Genomic DNA, 19,846 nt, shown 5'->3' with positions numbered 1-19,846 from the left:
ACCAGCTCACCTTTCTCAACTGGAAGGACCTAGACAGTAGGCCAGAGTGGGTGGGAACATTTTCATACTTATCAGAAGGGAATGTAGATTTGCCCTTGCTTTTGTTTAAATATCAAGGACTGACCCCTCCCTACTGCTTCCGTGGCAGGCACTAAAGCCTCCTGTCTCTTACCTGGGTGCTTGGTGGTTGGGCTTTGGAGGCAGTATCTGTTGAGATGGATTCTTAGGATAAAGAAGATTCTGGAGTGGGGAGGGGGTAGGAAGAGTAGTGGAAGCAAGTCCTTGCAGTCAGAGCCCTCCAGCTGGCTGTGGGGGTTCAGAGACTTGGAACAGTTACTACCAGCCCTGCACTCCCTTCCCGTAGGTTCCTAGAGACCTGCTGGGGTTCTTCACAGCTGCTGAATCACTGGTAACCGCCCAGCACCTGGGGGGTGGCACAGGTGAAAGGTGCGGCCAAGGGTAACCCTACCCCTGCCTAGTGCTCAAGAAGGGAGGAAACTCCAATGTCAACTCTCCTCTGGGACAAAAGGCCCTGAGAGTGGGACCCTGTGGGATTGGGCAGTGGAGACCTGCACCCAACTTCTGACTGTGACCCTTACAAGCTGAGTAAGTGTGGGCTTACCCATGGTGAGTCTTGGCTTACCTACCCCTAAAACGGAGGATTGTGAGGATGAGGGGAGATAGTTGCATATATAGTACCCGGCACAAACTGACCTGCGATGTGAGCGTTCTCTCTTTTCTCTTCATGTTGGCACTTAAGCAGAAATTGCTTGAGCTTCCTGATGGTTTTACTAGAGCTAGCTAGCTCAGTGTCTCTCAGCTAGCTGGAGGGATGGAAGGATGGACAGATGGAAGGGTGGAAGGTTGGATGGATGGATGGATGGATGGATGGATGGGAGGATGGATGGACGGATGGATAAATAAATCCTCCAAGAGACAGCAGCTGGCAGACTACACCTTCCTCTACCTGCCAATCTCTGCATTCAAAAAAGACACGTCGAATTGAATATAAAATTCTAGGGGAAAAAGTGAAGGAGAGGTGGAGGCAGGTGGTGAGGAACCAAACTGAAAGGCCTGTGATCTCCTCCGTCAGAGGTACCCGTCCCTGATCATCCGTCTTACTCGTTTCAGACCCCAGGTGCCGGTTTCCAATTTGATTTCCTTCTCTCCACAGGCTAACGCTGACCGCAGACCGCTCCTCACCTGGACAAGATGAGAGTGTCAGGTAGGGGCCACGTTCCGAGGATTCAAATTCTCAAGGTTGAGGTCTGATACTGGTTGAGGAATCATTTTTCTATCAGGAATGCAGCCAGTCCCTGGATGCAGAGGTTTTTTGGCTGTCTATGCTCTCGAATGTTCAGACCAGACTAACTCCGGGAGGAAACCCATCTGGGGGAGCCTGGAAGATGGGAAAAGGCAACTTGCTGCCCCTAGGCTGAAGGGCTGGAGACGTTTTGGCATCATGGCCCCACCACCTGGGATCACAGGGACTGACCCTATTTGGGAAATACCTGACCCTGGAAGGAAGTGAGGGCTCAAGGAGGGCTATCCTAGAATCTTCACACCACAGGACTGGGCACAAGGAGCAGCCTTTGCCTTCTCATCCATGCTCTCGTGCTGCACCCTGTTTGTACAGATAGGGAAACTGAGGCACCAAGTAAGAAATGGACACAACTCATTTATATTCCCAAATAGCTGTGAGGAAGTTAAGAGCACAAGTTTTAGAATCAGTGCACTTTTCTGGGTTCAAACGCAACCTCTGTCAGTTACCAGCCAAGTGACCACCTCCCGGAGCCTGTTTCCTCATCTGCAAAATGGGAATGATCAGTAGCATCCAACTGAAGTTTACCGTGAGGACGAACTGAGATAATGTACGTGAGAGCGGCTGGCGTGCTGCCACGGACAGAATGGCTGTAGAATGTGAACTGATACCCAGGGAGAATTCTGTGCCCCAGAAGATGAGGGACCCCCACAGACCTGAGCCGTGCCCGCACATGATCCAGGGGGGCTTCTCCCCCACCCCAGGTATCCAGAGGCCAGCACAAGACCCCAGAGCTGAATTCAGGGCCACACGGAGGTCAGGGGCAAAGCTAGAGAACATGGCCCGAGGGCAGTGGGGCCACCAGAGTCCCTGTGCTGGGAGGTGTAGTGGAGCGCACTTCTGGCCCTCATGGGAGAGTGAGGGAAGGAGTGAGACTGGGAGTTCTGGGGGGCTGTCCTGTGTGTGGGGTTGCTCCCCACTGATGCAGAAGCAGTCAGGCTGTGAGGCTGGGGAAGCCACATCAGCAAGGCCAGAGTGTGTTCCTACAGGTAGTGTCGTGTGGTTCTTTGTGGTGGCTTTCAGGGGGAGTGATGGAAACTGTGAGGGACCAGCCGCAGCCCCAAGCCACCCTGGAGGCTGCTTACTAGGGACAACCATCACATCCCTCCCAACAAGCTGTGGGCTCAGAAGCAAGGCTGTCGAGCCATGTCCACTCTGTGACTGGGGCATTCCTGCCCAGAGAGGCTGAGCTTCTGCCAGAGGTCACACAGCAGCACTGACTGCCCGGAGCTCTGGACGCAGACTTCCCGACTCCTGTGGCGGGGCTCACCCCCTTGGGCTGTCTGCAGCAGAACCTGACTTCTGCTCAGCTGCCACACCTCTCAGGCCTCACCTCAAGGTGCTGGATAAAAGTGCAGATTCCCAGGCCTCACCCCTCAAGAGTCTGTCTCTGGATGGCTGAGTGGAGCCCAGGAAGGAGCATTTCCAACTCTTTCTCTCTGTGGACCCACCTTAGGAAATGTGGCCATGCAATCTTGCAGCACAATCTCACCATTTGATCATTTCATGAATTCACACATGGTCTCACCACGTGGTCCCCTGACCTGGTCCAAGGTGTGGGCGTTGGTCTGGGGCTACAACAGGGGGTCTCCTGGTGGGGTCTCATGACATGGTCTCACTGTGGGGATTTGGTAAGGACTCACAAATAGCCTTGCTATGTGGCCTTGTGATGAGGCATCGTGGCTGTATCTCCTTGCTCTGCAGGTGTGCTTCGCCTCCTGGCCCTCATCTTTGCCCTGGTCGCCACATGGATCTTTATTCGCAGCTACATCAGCTTAACCATGAAAACTATCCGTCTGCCCCGCTGGCTGGGTGAGTGGGGCTCACTGCTGGGTACAGGGACTGTGGACCAGGACGGGGCCAAAGATATTCCTCCCGCCATCTGTGGGTGACCAGGAGGCAGCCAGAAATGGCGGGGTGTGGGCTGCCTTTGGGACACCAGCCTCTGTGGGGGTGGAAGCTGCCAGGAAGGCTGGAGCCCATGGAAACAGAGAACTGTTCCAAGGCCCTGGCTATAACATATGCCTGCAACAAGGGCCAATTTGGAAATGTGATTCCAAGAGAAAAAAGGACAGAGGGAGGAAGAAAAGAAGGAAGAAAGGGGGGAGGGAGAGAAGGGAGCCAAGAGAGACAAAACTGAGCATTGAGTAGTATCCAACTGCAGGTGCTATCACCTCTTCCTGAAACACTCTTCACACAGATGTCCCTACAGCCAGCTCTTCTCCAACTTCAGGTGTCTGCTCAAATGTGACCTACTCAGAGAGGCCTTCCCTAACAACCCCAGCTGCAACATGCCCCCTCCTTCTTCTTTAGCCCCTCATGTCAGCCTATTTCCTTCAGAGCTTCACCATCATCCATCATTAGGGTGTTTATTTATTTGTCTAGTGGGTTGTTTTGGATCACCATCCCCTAGAATGTAAGCTTCTTGAAGGCAAGGATTTTATCTTGTGTACATCCATTTCTGTAGTACTCAGTGCAGAACAGATGCTCAGTAAACATTTGGTGAATGAAAGAAAAATGAATGGATGATGGATGTGTGTATTGGTGGATGGTGGATGGAAGGTTGGGTGAACGAATGGATGTATAGGTGGATGAATGGATAGGTGGGTGGATAGATGATGGGTGGATGGATAGATGGATGATGGATGGATGGATGAATTGTTGATAGATGGGTGGATTGGTGGATGGTGGGTGGGTCAGTGGGTAGATGGAGAGATGATGAATGGGTGGATGGATGCGTAAATGCATGGATGGGTGGGTGGGTGGATGATGGATGAATGATGGATGGGTAGATAGACGTATGAGTAGATGGGTGATGTATGGGTGGATGGATAGATGGGTAGACGGATAGATGAGTGGATGATGGATGGGCGAATGAATGATATATGGGTGGATGATGGATGAGTAATAGATACCAGTTACTTACATGCATAATCTCATATAATCTGCACAAATGGCCCCATGAGGTGATCCATGGTTGTGGAGTGGACTCATACGTGACCTCATGGCGTGGTTTTATGTGTAGTCTAAGAAAAGAGAAGCTTGGAGAGCTTCAGGGAGAAAGTTGCCCAAACTTCCCTTATAGATGTCAGCAGGAATGGGAACCCAAGCTCCCAGGTCCAAATCCTTTCAAAAGAAGGAAAGAAAGGGAAGGGGTTTATGCCTTTGCATTTGTCCTCCTTGTATTTAGAGAACCACCTCCACTGACATAGTCAAACTTAATAACCTCTAGTGGCCCAGGCTAGCTCATAGCTTCACAGCAGCTAGAAGCCAGTCACCCCACAGAGGAGTATCCGAGATCCCGCACCTCATCCACTTTTCGTCAAGCACGGCTCACACCCATGTCAGGATGAATTATATAGACCCATGGGGGCCACCATGTCCCCGGCCCCAGGGCACTGCTTTTACAGAGATGGACTTGGCTGTGCTGACAGCCTGGGAAGAGACGGGCCCAGGTCAGTGTAGGAAGCTCAGAGCAGAAGTGGACCTCACGGGCATCCTCTAGAGAAAAGAGCCCCAGCCTGAAGTGAGAGAGAGGACAGGTTTGAAAGTACACCCCAGAACTCAGCCACCTGAAGTCTGATGAATCAACACCTCCAACCAACAGTCATGGAGCAACTATTCTGTGTTAGGTCCCAGCGACCCCAAAATGAGAAACATGTGGGCCCCGCTCATGGTCTGAGTCAGGAAGACAAACGGACTTAATTACAGAATATACAAAAACAGAAGTGATGATCCAGAGTGTCGAGAAATGCTTATAGTGACAGGACATGCAACCAGTGGGAAAAGGGGCCGTCAAAAACCGTGAACGTTCAGCCACGGGAAGGGGTAATATTCATTTTCTTCAGAGGTTCCTAGTCTGGCTGCACACACCCCCCACCTTATTATTTAATGCATTAATATAGAAGCATATATATTACTGTAGTATAAATTTATGTTTTAATATTTTATTATTGTATTGATATATAGTTGGTTTCCATTCTAATCTATTTTATTTTATGCATTTAATAACATGCCGTGTTAGAGTAGGAAGTGCTGTGTGCGTGTGTATGTGTGCACGAGTGAAGGGGTGGCAGCAGTAAGTGAGAGAGGACTCCCTGACAGGGTGGGACTTTGAGAGCTCACTTCAACATCTCCCACAGGAGGAGAACCCTTGGCCAGGCCAATGCCAGCCTCCAGCCTCCAGCCTCCAGCCTCCAGCCTCCAGCCTCCAGCCTCCAGCAGGGGGCGCCCAAAGCATTTTCTCACTAACAAGCTTGTGTCTTCTCTCCAGCAGGTTCGGACTCCAAGGAGATCAGTGAGTATCACCCCTGCCCTGCCTTTGCCTTAGGGTGAGATTTCCCAGCACTGCTCCTCCTGGCCCTGCAGGCCTTAGAAAAATCCTGGTGTCCAGAATCTGCCCAGCTCTCTCCTCTCATGGCCCGATGGTGCCTTCTGAAGCCCCTGAGCCCTGTAGCAGTAGTGGCCTCCTCTCAGCCATTCAGACTGATGGAGATGACTCAACTTTCCCTTCCCCAGTCCCCCTGCCCTGCAGTCTGGATTGCCACCCTTGTCACAGCACCCAGCCCTGCCACCTCCCCACTCTGACCCCCACTGAGCCAGAGCCCTGAAGATGGGCGCCGTGTTTATCATCATCAAGCAGCGACCCCAGGCTTGGTTCACAGTTCCTGTTCCAAAGTACCAGGGGCCATGTGGGGCACTACAGGTGCCCCCAGAGACATACAGAAAGGGGTGCTGATTGTCAGTCGGGGTAGAAGTGCCCAATGTGCCGAGAGAGATAGGGCAAAGTGTTCTGGGCTCCAGGAGGGCTACCCCTTCCAATGGGATGAGGTCAGAGGAGGCATCAGGGAGGGAATGGCAAAGGCCTAGAGCCAGGAATGTGTGGGGCTGCGGGGGAGACCATGGCTCCCTGCAGAGCCCTGGAGTCAGGCACTGGGAAGTGGGAATGCCCAGGCTTCCAATGCTGGACACTGCAGCCGCCCGAGCAGGGACTCAGCAAAGACCCCAGCTCCCAAAGTGTGCAGAAGGTGGAAGGGAGGGACAGTTATGATGATGGTGATGATGATAATAATAAGACGATGGAGGACCTACTACGTGCCAGACACCGTATTCAGAGCTTTGCAGGCATCTCAGGCAATCCTCACTGCAACCCTGGGTAGGTGCTGTAATTATCCCCATTTTATAGATGGGCACACTGAAGCTCAGAGAAGTAGGAATATCTTGGCTAAGGCAACACAGCAGTACATAGTGGAGCTGGAGTTCACCCACAGGCTAGCCCAGAGCCCATCCTCTCAACACTCCTTGCAAGAGGCAACATCTCCAAGTCCCCCTTCTCCCACCGCAACATAGTACTGACTGAAGAGGGTCGTAGTTCCAGGAGCAGAATTGTGACCGAGAAGGGCATGGGAGCCCCCGTGCACTGTGGGATTACAGAGAGCAGAGACCAAATGGATCAACACAAACCGTTCGCCCCACACCTGCAACTCCATTTACCTGAGCGTCCTGAGTCATATTCTGAAGTAGACAGAGTCAGGGCATCTCGGTGCAAACAAGCACTCGGGCATCAACTGCTAGGGCAAATCCAGGCACACATGCTGCCTCCTGCCCCGCCCCGCCCTCCGGCTCGACACTGCCAGTCAATCCAGCACTTGCCCTCGGGCCCGCAGGTAGTCTCTACAGCTTTATCATTAAGCCTCTAAGAGCAGATGCACTGACAGTTCAGAGAAAAGCTATTTGACAACCCTGATCTAAACCAACTCCCTCATTTTACAGCTGGCAAAGGTAAAGGGAGAGACTTCTGGCAAGTCACGCCGCTGATTACGGAAGAGCAGCCCACATTTCCTAACCTCTCCCCCTCCCGTGCTCAGCTTCATGCCCTCAGCAACAGCACTAGGGGTTTCCAGAGGGCTTGGGTCTCAGGGTTTGAGACAGCTGGTGGGGGCAGCCCCCCAGCCCGAACCCAGAGAGCAAATCCCCTGCCTCCCAGTGGCTGAACCCCCTGGACATCATCCCCTTCATCCAGTAGCTGGACCGTGAAGGCTCTATGGTCAGAAAATCAATTCTGGAAAGCCTGCTTAAGCCAGCCTGTTGACATCAGGTTTATCAGACTTAGCTGCAGTTGATTAGGCTCTGGGCAAACTCTAGGATGATATCCAGGGCCTGGAACAATCCCTCCAGCACAGGTGAGAACGTCTGGCCTCGAGAGAAAACTGGCCTTTCCATGAGGGGACGGGGAACCTGAGGTGAGGGCCCCTCCCCAGCCTAATTCTCAGCCTTCATCTCACCTTCGGGCAGGTGCTGGGCCTCGTGAGAAGGGTCCTCTCCAGAAGATGGGGAAGGGGAGTCAGGTCCCCACGTCTCCAGCCCTTTGTCCTGAGCCATAGGCCCAGACACCAACTCATCCCCTAACAGCCCCTTGTGTCTCTGCTCCTGGCCCCCATCCTGGTGACAATGTCCTGGTTTGAGCTCTGGTTATACCCATCAGGTGGGTGGATTAAAACTCGGGGTGGGGGGAAGGGTAGGGCAGAGAGCCTAGGATAGGCATTCCACGCAGACCTGCAGGGCTGCCCACCTGGCGAGGGTACCCTGGCGTGAGTGGCATTCACTCCTAGGAAGGAGCAGCTTTACCTACTCAGAAGTGCCACAGGCTTGCCAAGGCTCGCACCAGTGCGTTGTGTCCCCCCAGAGGGGCACTTTTCCCTGATGCACATAAAGGCTCCCTAGAGGCTGGCAAGATCCTCGTCCCCCTAACCACATCGATTCTCCCAGTCTCGAGCCTAGCCCTGCCCAATGCTCTGTGCGTTCATTCAGTGAAAATTTACTGAGTGCCTACTATGGGCCAGGCACAGGAGTAAGCGGCACGATTTAACAAGATCATAAATGTAAAGTGCTTGCCGCAGTGCCTAGCACCCCCTCAGCGGCTGCAGCTTCTCTCAGGAAGCCTGTGGGTTTGCTGCAAGCGGGTGCTGCTGGAGCTCAGCCAGATGCGCGGCCCCGGGCTACTCGATCATGGCTTTCCCTTTGCAAGGGCACTTTCTCTAATTCCGTGTTTACGCAGTCCTCCCTAAGGGTACTTTCCAAACTGTCAGGTGGTGTTTAAAAAGGGGGGGCATTAATATAAATTAGAACCTGCGGGGCCGAAAGCACAGGTGACGGATATCCCAGCTCACAAAGAGGCCACGGAGGGCGGAGCAGCCCAGCAGCTGTGTTTGGAGGCCCTACATACATCTCCCGCCTTCCGCGTGCACTGTGAGGGCCGCACACAGAGGACGCGGGTCTTGAGCAGAGCCAGGCTCCGTGCTGGAGCTAGAGCTGTCGTGCTAACCCTGAAAACGAACTCGAGGGTGGTCAGCCACACAGCCGGTGCCCTGCGTCTTTGACGGGGTGGCTGGAGGCGCTGTGCGCCCAGAAAGGGGCAAACCCCCCAGATTCAGGCGGTGCGCGAAGGCGTCTTGGGGAGGCTCGTCTGCGCTGGGTCCCGAGCCTGCTCCCCGGCCCTCTCCCCTGCCTCCTCCGGAGCCCCGTCCCAAGCTGCCAGCACCGAGGTTGGTCTGTTCCCTCCACAGAGGCCGTGAAGACCAAGTGCGGCCTCAGCAAGCCCTGCCCAGACAACTTCTTTGCGTTTAAAATCAGCAGCGGAGCCGCCAACGTCGTGGGCCCCACCATGTGCTTCGAAAACTTTGTGTAAGTTTCTTGCGTTTCGTTTCTTTTCATTCGTTCAGTGGCAAATTCGGAAGCTGCAAGGGCGGGCCCTGAGACGGGTCCACACCTTCCACTCGCTTCCTTTCCCTCTGGGTGGATGAGTCACACATAACAATGATTTGCACAGCTTTCCCGGACGGCCAGCACCACGCGAAATGCTTCCCGGCTTCCTCTCATTCAATCCCCCAACCCTCCCGGAGGTGGGGCTATCATTATCCCCTTTGCAAAGATGAGAAAATGGAGGCTCAGACAGCATTACCCAGCTGACTAGTAGCAGAGTCAGGATTTGAACTCAGGTCTGCCTGACAGCCAAGCTGCTGGGCTTCCTATAAAGATCAAGGTCCAGGCATCAAAGTTGAGATGCGGCAGGTGTCAGGGCTTCCTCCCAGGTGCAAGAGGAAGACTAGCATTATCCAAACCAGCTGGTAAAGGCTCTGGGGCAGTAAGTTTATCCTGCCAAAGGAGCCAGAGATAGGTGATTTATTTATTTTTATTTCTTTATTTAAACTCAATTTAATTAATATGCACTGTATTAGTTTCAGAGGTAGAATTTAGTGATTCATCAGTAGCATGTAACACCCAGTGCTCATTACATCATGTGCCCTCCTTAATGCCCATCGCCCAGTTACCCTATCCTCCCACCCACCTCCCCTCCAGCACCCCTCAATTTGTTTCCTATGATTAAGAGTCTCTTATGGTCTGCCTTCCTCTCTGTTTTCATCTTATTTTATTTTTCCTTTCCTTCCCTGTTTATCTGTTTTGTTTCTTAAATTCCACATATAAGTGAAATCATATAATTGTCTTTCTCTGACTTATTTTGTTTAGCATAATACCCTCTAGTTCCAGCCCCGTCGTTGCAAATGTCAAGATATCATTCTTTTTGATGGCTGAGTAGTATTCCTGTGTGTGTGTGTGTTTATACCACACCTTCTTTATCCATTCATCTGTCAACGGACATCTGGGCTCTTTCCATAGTTTGGCTGTTGGGGACACTGCTGCAATAAATATTGGGGTGTGGGTGCCCCTTCAAATCACTGTTTGTATCCTTTGGATAAATATCTAGTAATGAAATTTCTGGGTTGTAGAATAGCTCTATTTTTAACTTTTTGAGGAACCTCCATACTGTTTTCCCAGAATGGCTACACCAGCTCACATTCCCACCATCAGTGTAGGTGGTTTCCCTTTCTCCACATCCTCACCAACACCTGTTGTTTCTGGAGTTGTTAATTTTAGCCATTCTGACTAGTGTGAGGTATCTCCTTGTGGATTTGATTTGTATTTCCCTGATGCCGAGTGATGTTGAGCATTTTTTCATGTGTCTCTTGGCCATTTGGATGTCATCTTTGGAGAAATGTCTGTTTGTGTCTTCTGCCCACAGGGCCATCAGAAAGCTGTTAGGAGCAACTGCTTGACTGGATCTTTTGTTTTTTGGGTGTTGAGTTTGATAAGTTCTTTATAGATTTCAGATACTATCCCTTTATCTGATATGACATTTGCAAATACCTTCTCCCATTCTGTAGGTTGCCTTTTAGTTTTGTTGACTGTTTCCTTTGCTCTGGAAAAGCTTCTTATGTTGATGAAGTCCCAATAGTTCATTTTTGCTTTTGTTTCCGTTGCGTTTGGAGACATGTCTAGCAAGAAGTTGCTGTGGCCGAGGTCAAAGAGGTTGCTGCCTGTGTTCTCCTCTAGGATTTTGATGGATTCCTGTCTGACATTTAGGTCTTTCATCCATTTTTAGTTTATTTTTGTGTATGGTGTAAGAAAATGTTGCAGTTTCTTCTGTATGTGGCTGTCCAATTTTCCCAACATTTGTTGAAGAAACTGTCTTTTTTCCATTGGATATTCTTTCCTGCTCTGTCGAAAAGTAGTTGACCATAGAGTTGAGGGTCCATTTCTGGGTTCTCTATTCTGTTCCATTGATTAATGTGTCTGTTTTTGTGCCAGTACCATACTGTCTTGATGATTACAGCTTTGTAATATGGCTTGAATTCTGGGAACTGTGATGCCACTAACTTTGGTTTTCTTTTTCAACCTTCCTTTGGCTATTCAGGTCTTTTCTGGTTCCATACAAATTTTAAGATTATTTTTTCCAGCTCTGGAAAAATATTGATGGTATTTTGATAGGGATTGCGTTGAATGTGTAGATTGCTTTGGGTAGCATAGATATTTTAACAATATTTGTTCTTCCAACCTGTGAGTATGAAATGTTTTTCCATTTCTTTGTGTCTTCAATTTCTTTCATGAGTGTTCTATAGTTTTCTGAGTACAGATCCTTTGCTTCTTTGATTAGGTTTATTCCTAGGTATCTTATGGGTTTTAGTGCGATTGTAAATGGGATAGATTCCTTAATTTCTTCTGTCTCATTTTTAGCATATAGAAATGCAACTGATTTCTGTGCATTGATTTCTATATCCTGCCACTTTGCTGAATTCCTGTATGAGTTCTAGCAATTTGGGGGTGGAGTCTTTTGGGTTTTCCGCATAGAGTATCATGTCATCTGCAAAGAGTGAGAGTTTGACGACTTCTTTGCTGATTCAGATTCCTTTTATTTCTTTTTGTTGTCTGATTACTGAGGCTAGGACTTCTAGTACTATATTGAACAACAGTGATGATAATGGACATCCTTGCCATGTTCCTGACTTGAGGGGAAAAGCTCTCAGTTTTTCCCCATTGAAAATGTTATTCACTGTGGGCTTTTCATACATGGCTTTTATGATATTGAGGTATGTTCCCTCTATCCCTACACTGTGAAGTTTTAATCAAGAAAGGATGCTGTGCTTTGTCAAATGCTTTTTCTGCATCTGTTGAGAGGATCATATGGTTCTTGCCCTTTCTTTTATTCATGTGGTATATCACATTGATTTATGGATGTTGAACCAAACTTGCAGCCCAGGAATAAATCCCACTTGGTCATGGTGAACAATCCTTTTAATGTACTGTTGGATCCTATTGGCTAGTATCTTGGTGAGAATTTTCACATCCATGTTCATCAGGGATATTGGTCTATAATTCTCTTTTGGTGGGGCCTTTTGGGATCAAGGTAATGCTGACCTCATAAAACAAGTTTGGAAGTTTTCCTTCCATTTCTATTTTTTGAAACAGCTTCGGAAGAATAGTTATTAATTCTTTAAATGTTTGGTAGAATTCCCCTGGGAAGCCATCCAGCCCTGGACTCTTGCTTGTTGGGAGATTTTTAATTACTGCTTCAATTTCCTTGCCAGTTATGGGTTTTGTTCAGGTATTTTATTTCTTCCTGTTTCAGTTTCGGTAGTTTATCAGTTTCCAGGAATGTATCCATTTCTTCCAGATTGCCTAATTTGTTGGCATATAGTTGCTCATAATACGTTCTTACAATTTTTTGTATTTCTTTGGTGTTGGTTGTGATCTCTACTCCTTTATTCATGATTTTCTTTGTTTGGGTCCCTTCTCTTTTCTTTTTGGTAAGCCTGGCTAGGGGTTTATGGATCTTATTAATTCTTTCAAAGAACCAGCTCCTAATTTTGTTGATCTGTTCCACTGTTCTTTTGGTTTCTATTTCATTGATTTCTGCTCTAATCTTTATTAATTCTCTTCTGCTATTGGGTTTAGACTTTATTTGCTGTTCTTCCTCCAGCTCTATTAGGTGTAAGGTTAAGTTGTGTATTTGAAACTTTTCTTGTTTCTTGAGAAAGGTTAGTATTGCTATATACTTCCCTCTTAGGACTGCCTTTACTGCATTCCAAAAGTTTTGAACAGTTGTGTTTTCATTTTCATTTCTTTCCATTAATTTTTTTAACTCTTTAATTTCCTGGTTGACCCATTCATTCTTTAGTAAGGTGCTTTTTTAACCTCCATGTATTTGTGTTCCTTCCAAATTTCCTCTTGTGATTGAGTGAAAGTTTTAAAGCATTGTGGTCTGAAAATATACAGGAAATAATCTCAGTCTTTTGGTACTGATTGAGTCCTAATTTGTGACCCAGTATGTGATCTATTCTGGTGAATGTTCCACGTGCACTCGAGAAGAATGTATATTCTGTTGCTTTAGGATGGACTGCTCTGAATGTATCTGTGAAGATCATCTGGTCCAGTGTGTCATTCAAAGCCCTTGTTGTCTTGTTGATCTGCTTAGACTGTCCATTGCAGTGAGTGGGGTGTTAAAATCCCCTGCTATTAGTATATTATTATCGATGTGTTTCTTTAATTTTGTTATTACTTGGTTTATATAATTGACTGCTCCCATGTTGGCATAAATATTTACAATTGTTAGATCTTCTTGTTGGATAGACCCTTCAATTATGATACAGTGTCCTTCCTCCTCTCTTATTACCATCTTTGGTTTGTTGTTTTTTTTTTAATTTTTTATTATGTTAGTCACCATACAATACATCATTAGTTTTTGGTGTAGTGTTCCATGATTCATTGTTTGCATATAAGACCCAGTGCTCCATGAAATATGTGCCCTCCTTAATACCCATCACCAGCCTAGCCCATCCCCCCACCCCCCTCCCCTCTGAAACCCTCAGTTTGTTTCCCAGAGTCCATAGTCTCTCGTCAGTCCCCCTTCTGTTTATCTCGCTCTTCATTCTTCCCTTCCTTCTGCCGATCTCACTGCTATTCCTTATGTTCCACAAATGAGTGAAACCATATGATAACTGTCTCTGCTTGATTTATTTCACTTAGCATTATCTCCTCCAGTCCCGTCCATGTTGCTGCAAATGTTGGGTAATCGTTCTTTCTGATGGCTGAGTAATATTCCATTGTATATATGGACCACATCTTCTTTATCCAGTCATCTGTTGAGGGGCATCTCGGCTCCTTCTACAATTTAGCTATTGTGGACAATGCTGCTATGAACATTGGGGTGCATATGGCCCTTCTCTTCACTATGTCTGTGTCTTTAGGGTAAATACCCAGTAGTGCAATTGCTGGATCATAGGGTAGCTCTATTTTTAACTTTTTAAGGGACCTCCACACTGTTTTCCAGAGTGGCTGTACCAACTTGCATTCCCACCAACAGTGCAAGAGGGATCCTCTTTCTCCACATCCTCTCCAACATTTGTTGTTTCTTGCCTTGTCAATTTTTGCCATTCTAACTGGTGTAAGGTGGTATCTCAAGGTGGTTTTTATTTGAATTTCCCTGGTGGCTAATGATTTTGAACACTTTTTCATGTGTCTATTAGCCATTTGTATGTCTTCATTGGAAAAGTGTCTGTTCATATCTTCTGCCCATTTTTTCATTTGATTATTTGTTTCTCGTGTATTGAGTTTGAGAAGTTCTTTATAGATCTTGGATACCAGTCTTTAATCTGTAGTTTCATTTGCAAATATCTTCTCCCATTCTGTGGGTTGCCTCTTTGTTTTGATGACTGTCTCCTTTGCTGTGCAGAAACTTTTTATCTTGATGAAGTCCCAAAAGTTTGTTTTTTCTTTTGTTTCCCTTGCCTTTGGAGATGTGTCTTGAAAGAAGTTGCTGTGGCCAATGTAGAAGAGGTTACAGCCTATGTTCTCCTCCATGATTTTGATGGATTCCTGTGTCACATCGAAGTCTTTCATCCTTTTGGAGTTTACCTTTGTGTATGGTGTGAGAGAGTGGTCAAGTTCATTCTTCTGTACATAGCTGTCCAATTTTCCCAGCACCATTTATTGAAGAGACTGTCTTTTCTCCACTGGATGTTTTTTCCTGCTTTGTCGAAGATTAGTTGACCATAAAGTCGAGGGTCCATTTCTGGAGTCTCTATTCTGTTCCATTGGTCTATGTGTCTAATTTGTCTGATATGAGGATTGCCAACCCAGCTTTCTTTTAATGTCCATTAGCATGATAAATGGTTCTTTACCCCCTCACTTTCAACCTGGAGATGTCTTTGGGTCTAAAATGGGTCTCTTGCAGACAGCATATTGATGGGTCTTGCTTTCTTTTCCAGTCTGGTACCCTGTGTCTTTTGATTGGAGCATTTAGCCCATTTACATTCAGCAACTATTGAAAGATATGAATTCAGTGCCATTGTATTACCTGTAAAGTTGCTGTTTCTATATATTGACTCTGTTCCTTTCTGGTCTGTTACTTTTGGGCTCTCTCTTTGCTTTAAAGATCACCTTTAATATTTCCTCCAGGGCTGGTTTAGGGATCTTTTAGTTTGTCCTGAAAGCTCTTTATCTCTCCTTCTATTCTGAATGACAGCCTTCTGGATTAAGTATTCTTAGTGCATATTTTTCTCATTTAGCACCCTGAATAGATCATACCAGTCCTTTCTGGCCTGCCAGGTCTCTGTGGACAGGTCTGCTGCCAGCCTTATGTGTCTACGCTTGTAGGATAAGGACCTCTTGTCCTGAGCTGCTTTCAGGATTTTCTCTTGAAACAGGTATTTTAATGGAGATTCTGGGGCACCTGGGTGGCTCAGTCAGTTAGATGTCTGCCTTCAGCTCAGGTCATGATCCCAGGGTCCTGGGATCGGGTCCCGCATCAGGCTCCCTGCTCAGCAGGAGTCTGCTACTCCCTCTGCACCTCCTCCCACTCATTCTCTCAATCTCTCTCTCTGTCTCTCAAATAAATTAAATCTTTAAAAAAAAATAAGGATTTTGAGCCTAACTCCAACTTAAGCAAAAGAAGGAACTTAGTGATTCCCATATACAAAATGCAGAGATAGCAGGCTTCAGGACCAGCTAGATCCAGGGGTTTAAAATTGTCATCAGGGGTCCCTCTCATACCATCTTTAGCTCTGTTCTCTTCTGTTAAATTCAGTTTTCTCAACATGAAAATGAGTTGCTTCCTGTGAAGGAGGGAGGCCACTAGCTCGTTGACATATCAGTCCAGGCTGGCACCCCACTGGGAAGAGAACTTTCCCATCCAAATTATCCCTATAAAAGTCCCAAGACTGAGTTTCCTTGGCTGGCCTGGGTCACATGACCATACCTGGCTCAATCACTGTGGGCAGGGATGCAGGATGCTCTACTTGTCTGGGCCTGGAAGACCGAGGTCAGTCCTGAGAACTACCTAGTCTGAGAGTAGAGAAGGACAGTTTTCCCAAGAAACACCAGAAGACTGGAGCGTGGATGTTGGGTAGGGAGCAACACAGCTGGATTCCACACGGCAATCCCAGACGCTGCAGGAGCCCAGCAACGCTCTGGGCTCTGCCTTCTTCCCAGCAACCAGGCCTCACTGCCTGGGGGAGGTGGGCTGGTCCCACCTCCAACACCTCAGAGCCCCAGGCAGGGACCTTCCCTCTTTTCCGAGCAGACTGTTCTCGTCCAAACATGCCAGGAGCATTCCTCAGAGATTCCAGCCCACCGCTTGTTTCCAGGAGAAAACAGATGGCCCAAATTATCCTGTGTGTTTCCTAATGCATCTGCAGAGTGCCATGTGGGCCCCCTCAGAGTTCCAGAGTCACAAAAGCAGAGTGTTCGTTCCACACTTGGGACCAACTGTTGTATTTTGTTTTTCTTCTTCTTCTTCAGGATCATGAGTCCTGTGAAAAACAACGTGGGCAGAGGCCTGAACATTGCCCTGGTGAACGGTGAGCTGCTGACCCACCCCCCAGACAGTCCCTACCATGCTCTTAGTACTGGGGGTGGGGGGTACGGGGAGGTAGTTAACATTCATTCAACCAACACTGGCTCAGCTCCTACCATGTGCCTGGGGCCATCCTGTAGTGCATGGGAGGGGAAGCTTGTGGGAACAGAAGGTCTAAAAGACCTGGTCCAACCCACCAAAGTCCTGACCAGACCTCTGCCGTGTGCAGCTGTCCCAGGAGGATATGCTTCTCCTGTGAAGCATGACCCCATCCTCAAGGCCATGCAGCCTAAACCAATACACATGAAACCATGGGGGACAACCACCAACAATGCGAGATGATGAGCTGATTGCATACCTTCATTCATTCATTCAATAAATATTGACAGCAGCTATTATGAGCCAGGCCCTGTACAGAGCACTGGGGTAGGTCAGCCATGAACTACAAGGACCGGCCCTGGCTCACACTCCCTGTGGTCTCCATGAAATTGATCACCAATCCAGTGGGGGTGAGCATCTATGAAGGAGAAAGAAGCACAGCTCTGAGAACTGGGACACAGAGCTGGGGACGGGGGCATCAGGGGAGGCTTCCAGAGGGAGGTGCTGGTCAGCTGAGGCCTGAAGGATAGTAGGGGTTGGCCAGAAAAAAAAAGTAGAGGAGGCTTCTTCGAGGCTGGGGCAACACCGTGCAGGGAGCAGAGAAGGGAGGAGTGGGGGGAAGGTTTGGGAGCCATACAAGGTCTTTCTGGATGCACCAGAGAAGGAAGGATGACAGGTATAGCTTGGGGGGGGGGCAGGATGACAAGGTGAGGGGCTAAGCATCTTGCTAAGAAGTATGGGCTTGAAGCTAAGGACAGTAGGGAGCCTCAGAAAGGCTTTGAGCCAGCCATGAGCGCTCAGCCCTGCATTCCAGAAACTTCCTTCCAGCTTGGAGTAGGGAAGCTGGAGTCAGGAAGATGTTGCGGGGGAGGCCCACAGCCTCACTACCCTGCATTTCTCGCAGGGCACAACTGCAGGCCAAACCTGAAACAGGGACACATTTCAGGAGCAGGTGGATTTACAGGGACATAGTAAGGACCAGGTGCTCTGCCCTAGCCAGGACACTCTTCTCTGCCTTTGGAGAGGCATGGATGAGATGGAGAGCAAAGGCCAATTTCCTGAATCTAAGAACTGCTTCCTGGGACAAAGGGCCAAGCAGGTGAACAAAGGGCACAGCAGATACTCAGGAAGGAAAAGGTCAGGCTTGTGTGTGGCATGACCACAGGAACACACTTAGGAAGTGACAGGGTTTGGAGTGGTTACTCCTAGGGGAGCCATCTCCCTTCTGCCAAGAAATCCTGCTGCGTGGGGGGAAAGGTCAAAGCCTGGACCAAAAATAGAGCCTTACCCAGAGCAGGAGGTCAGAAGGCAGCCCTGACCAACTTCTGGGAAGCCCGAGAAAGGTGGGGCCTGGAAGGGGCAGGAGGCTGAGGGGGGTCATGCCCCCTCCAAAGTCTTGAGAAGGAGCACGAGGCCTGATTCACTCCACTGGCAGCTCCTTCCTACAGGAAGGGCATGACCGCTGTTCCACCTAATCTCCGCTCACCTCCCACCCCCGGCCCCTCCCCACGGGGCAGGAGTTGGCCCTGGCCACAGCCCATCTGGCTAAAAGCTGCTCGTTCTCTCCACCCTGAAATGGGCCACTGCAGGAGAATAGTTTCCCATGAGACAGGCTCAGACTAAGGCCTCCTTCCCTTCCCCTCAGAAAGAGCAAAGACCAAAACAAGTATCCATAACACCAAGAGCTAACGTTTATTGAGCCTTCACTGTGTGCTGCCTATTTAATTCAACCTCATCCCCGCGCTAGAGTGGAACATGTGCGCCCCATGTTCCAGGTAAGAAAATGGAGGCTCAGGTTAGCCCACTTGCCCAAGGTCACACAGCCGACAGAATCACCTAGATTTGAACCTGGATCTGGCTGACTCCAGGTTGTAATCACTCAGCTGAACTAACTTCCCTAGACTAAAAACCTCTCAAAGCATCTGCTTGCCAGCTGTGGAGAAGTCCAATAAATCACTCTCAGGGCCTCAGGGTCTCACCTGTATAATAAGCCAGCAAGGACTGCTAAAGATTAGTGGTTCTCAGTCTTTTAGGGGGCAGAGATTCCCTTAAGAAATTGTGCAAACTACACCTCTTGCCCCTAATTCCAGAAAAATGTGTAAATGTAAATGTTCAGTTTCATGTGTACATGACCCCTCCCCCCGCCCCTTTCCAAAGACCCTACATTGGAGGCTCGGAGAATCCAGGAAGGGCTGCAGTGTAAACCCCACACCCACCCAGCAGGAGAGCCTCCACTATCCAGGCCCTGTCCCTACCCTCTCAGGGATGCACAAACTGGCTTGGGGGGAAGGGACCTGTGGTGAAACTATAGAGCTTGCCATCCCCTCTGCAACACCCCCATCTAGTGGCAGTGAATGAGAACTGCGACTTCCTGTAGGACTTGCACCCTTCGCAAAAAACACCAAGGCTATTCAGATGACTGGACTCGGAGCTTTGAGTACATTCAACCCACTGCATATCCCTTTGCCTTCAAGAGTCGGAGGATTCAAATTATACATTTCCTATTTAGGAAGAAATAATAACAATTGCAGTTATTTTTATTACTGTTTTCCAGCTAAAATTTGTCTTGTATGTTTACTGCCTAGTTTAAATTCAGCTCCCTTATTTCCCATAGCCCATTGTTCAAATGCGACAGTTGAGGTCAAAATACTAATTTGTGCATTAGGAAGTGGCGAGGCAGAACACAGACCCAGACTGGCTGGATACTGTTCAATTCCAGAGATCTTCATCATTATGTTCTGGTACCTCTCAGATCTGCCCAGAAGTTAGTGGGCCCCTACGCAGTCCTGCATGCTTTCTATCAGACCTGACTTGACTCCATTATTATTCCATTTTTAGATCTTAGACTAAAGAGTAGCCATTTTCTGCAAAATGATAGGCAGGATGACCTGTTTCAGGAAGTCAGTTTTGCTCTCACCCGCAGGAACCACAGGAACGCTGCTGACACAGAAGTGTTTCGACATGTACTCTGGAGGTAGGCATCTCTGTTGGTGCTGACGTCACAGGGTGGGCTGAGCTCCTTCCTATGGCAAGAGAGCCGTCAGGGTGCTGGGACGCTCGGCTCTCGTCTCCACCGGAGACGACCAGAAGGAAGCACGGTAGGGTTGGACCATCCTTCTGTCTTTGAAACTCCTTTCTGCTGTCTTAGTTGGCTCTCCTGGGTGCAAATCCTGAGATCAGAAGTCAGGTGCAACAGTTTACTGGGGAGGAGGTGATCTCAGGAAATGCCAGCCGGAAGT

General features: G+C 48.6%; 1 protein-coding gene across 3 annotated transcripts in view; it reads left to right on the top strand.

Moving 5' to 3' along the window:
• FAM3D (FAM3 metabolism regulating signaling molecule D) overlaps positions 1-19,846 on the top strand; it is a 38,458-nt gene that overhangs the window by 10,407 nt on the left and 8,205 nt on the right. For 2 of the 3 annotated variants that reach the window (XM_034658558.1, XM_011231573.3), the window contains exons 2-7: positions 1,175-1,225; positions 3,026-3,133; positions 5,595-5,618; positions 8,887-9,004; positions 16,454-16,512; positions 19,531-19,581. In XM_034658558.1, the coding sequence (XP_034514449.1) occupies positions 1,213-1,225; positions 3,026-3,133; positions 5,595-5,618; positions 8,887-9,004; positions 16,454-16,512; positions 19,531-19,581 (373 nt within the window). In that variant the 5' untranslated portion in view covers positions 1,175-1,212. The remainder of the gene's footprint in view (positions 1-1,174; positions 1,226-3,025; positions 3,134-5,594; positions 5,619-8,886; positions 9,005-16,453; positions 16,513-19,530; positions 19,582-19,846) is intronic. The other variant, XM_011231574.3, reaches the window with a different exon arrangement.

The sequence above is a fragment of the Ailuropoda melanoleuca genome, chromosome 4, assembly GCF_002007445.2.
Source record: "Ailuropoda melanoleuca isolate Jingjing chromosome 4, ASM200744v2, whole genome shotgun sequence".
NCBI classification, from domain to species: Eukaryota; Metazoa; Chordata; class Mammalia; order Carnivora; family Ursidae; genus Ailuropoda; species Ailuropoda melanoleuca.
The sequence above is the reverse complement of the archived record's forward strand: the minus strand, read 5'-3'. Positions and strand labels throughout refer to the sequence as shown.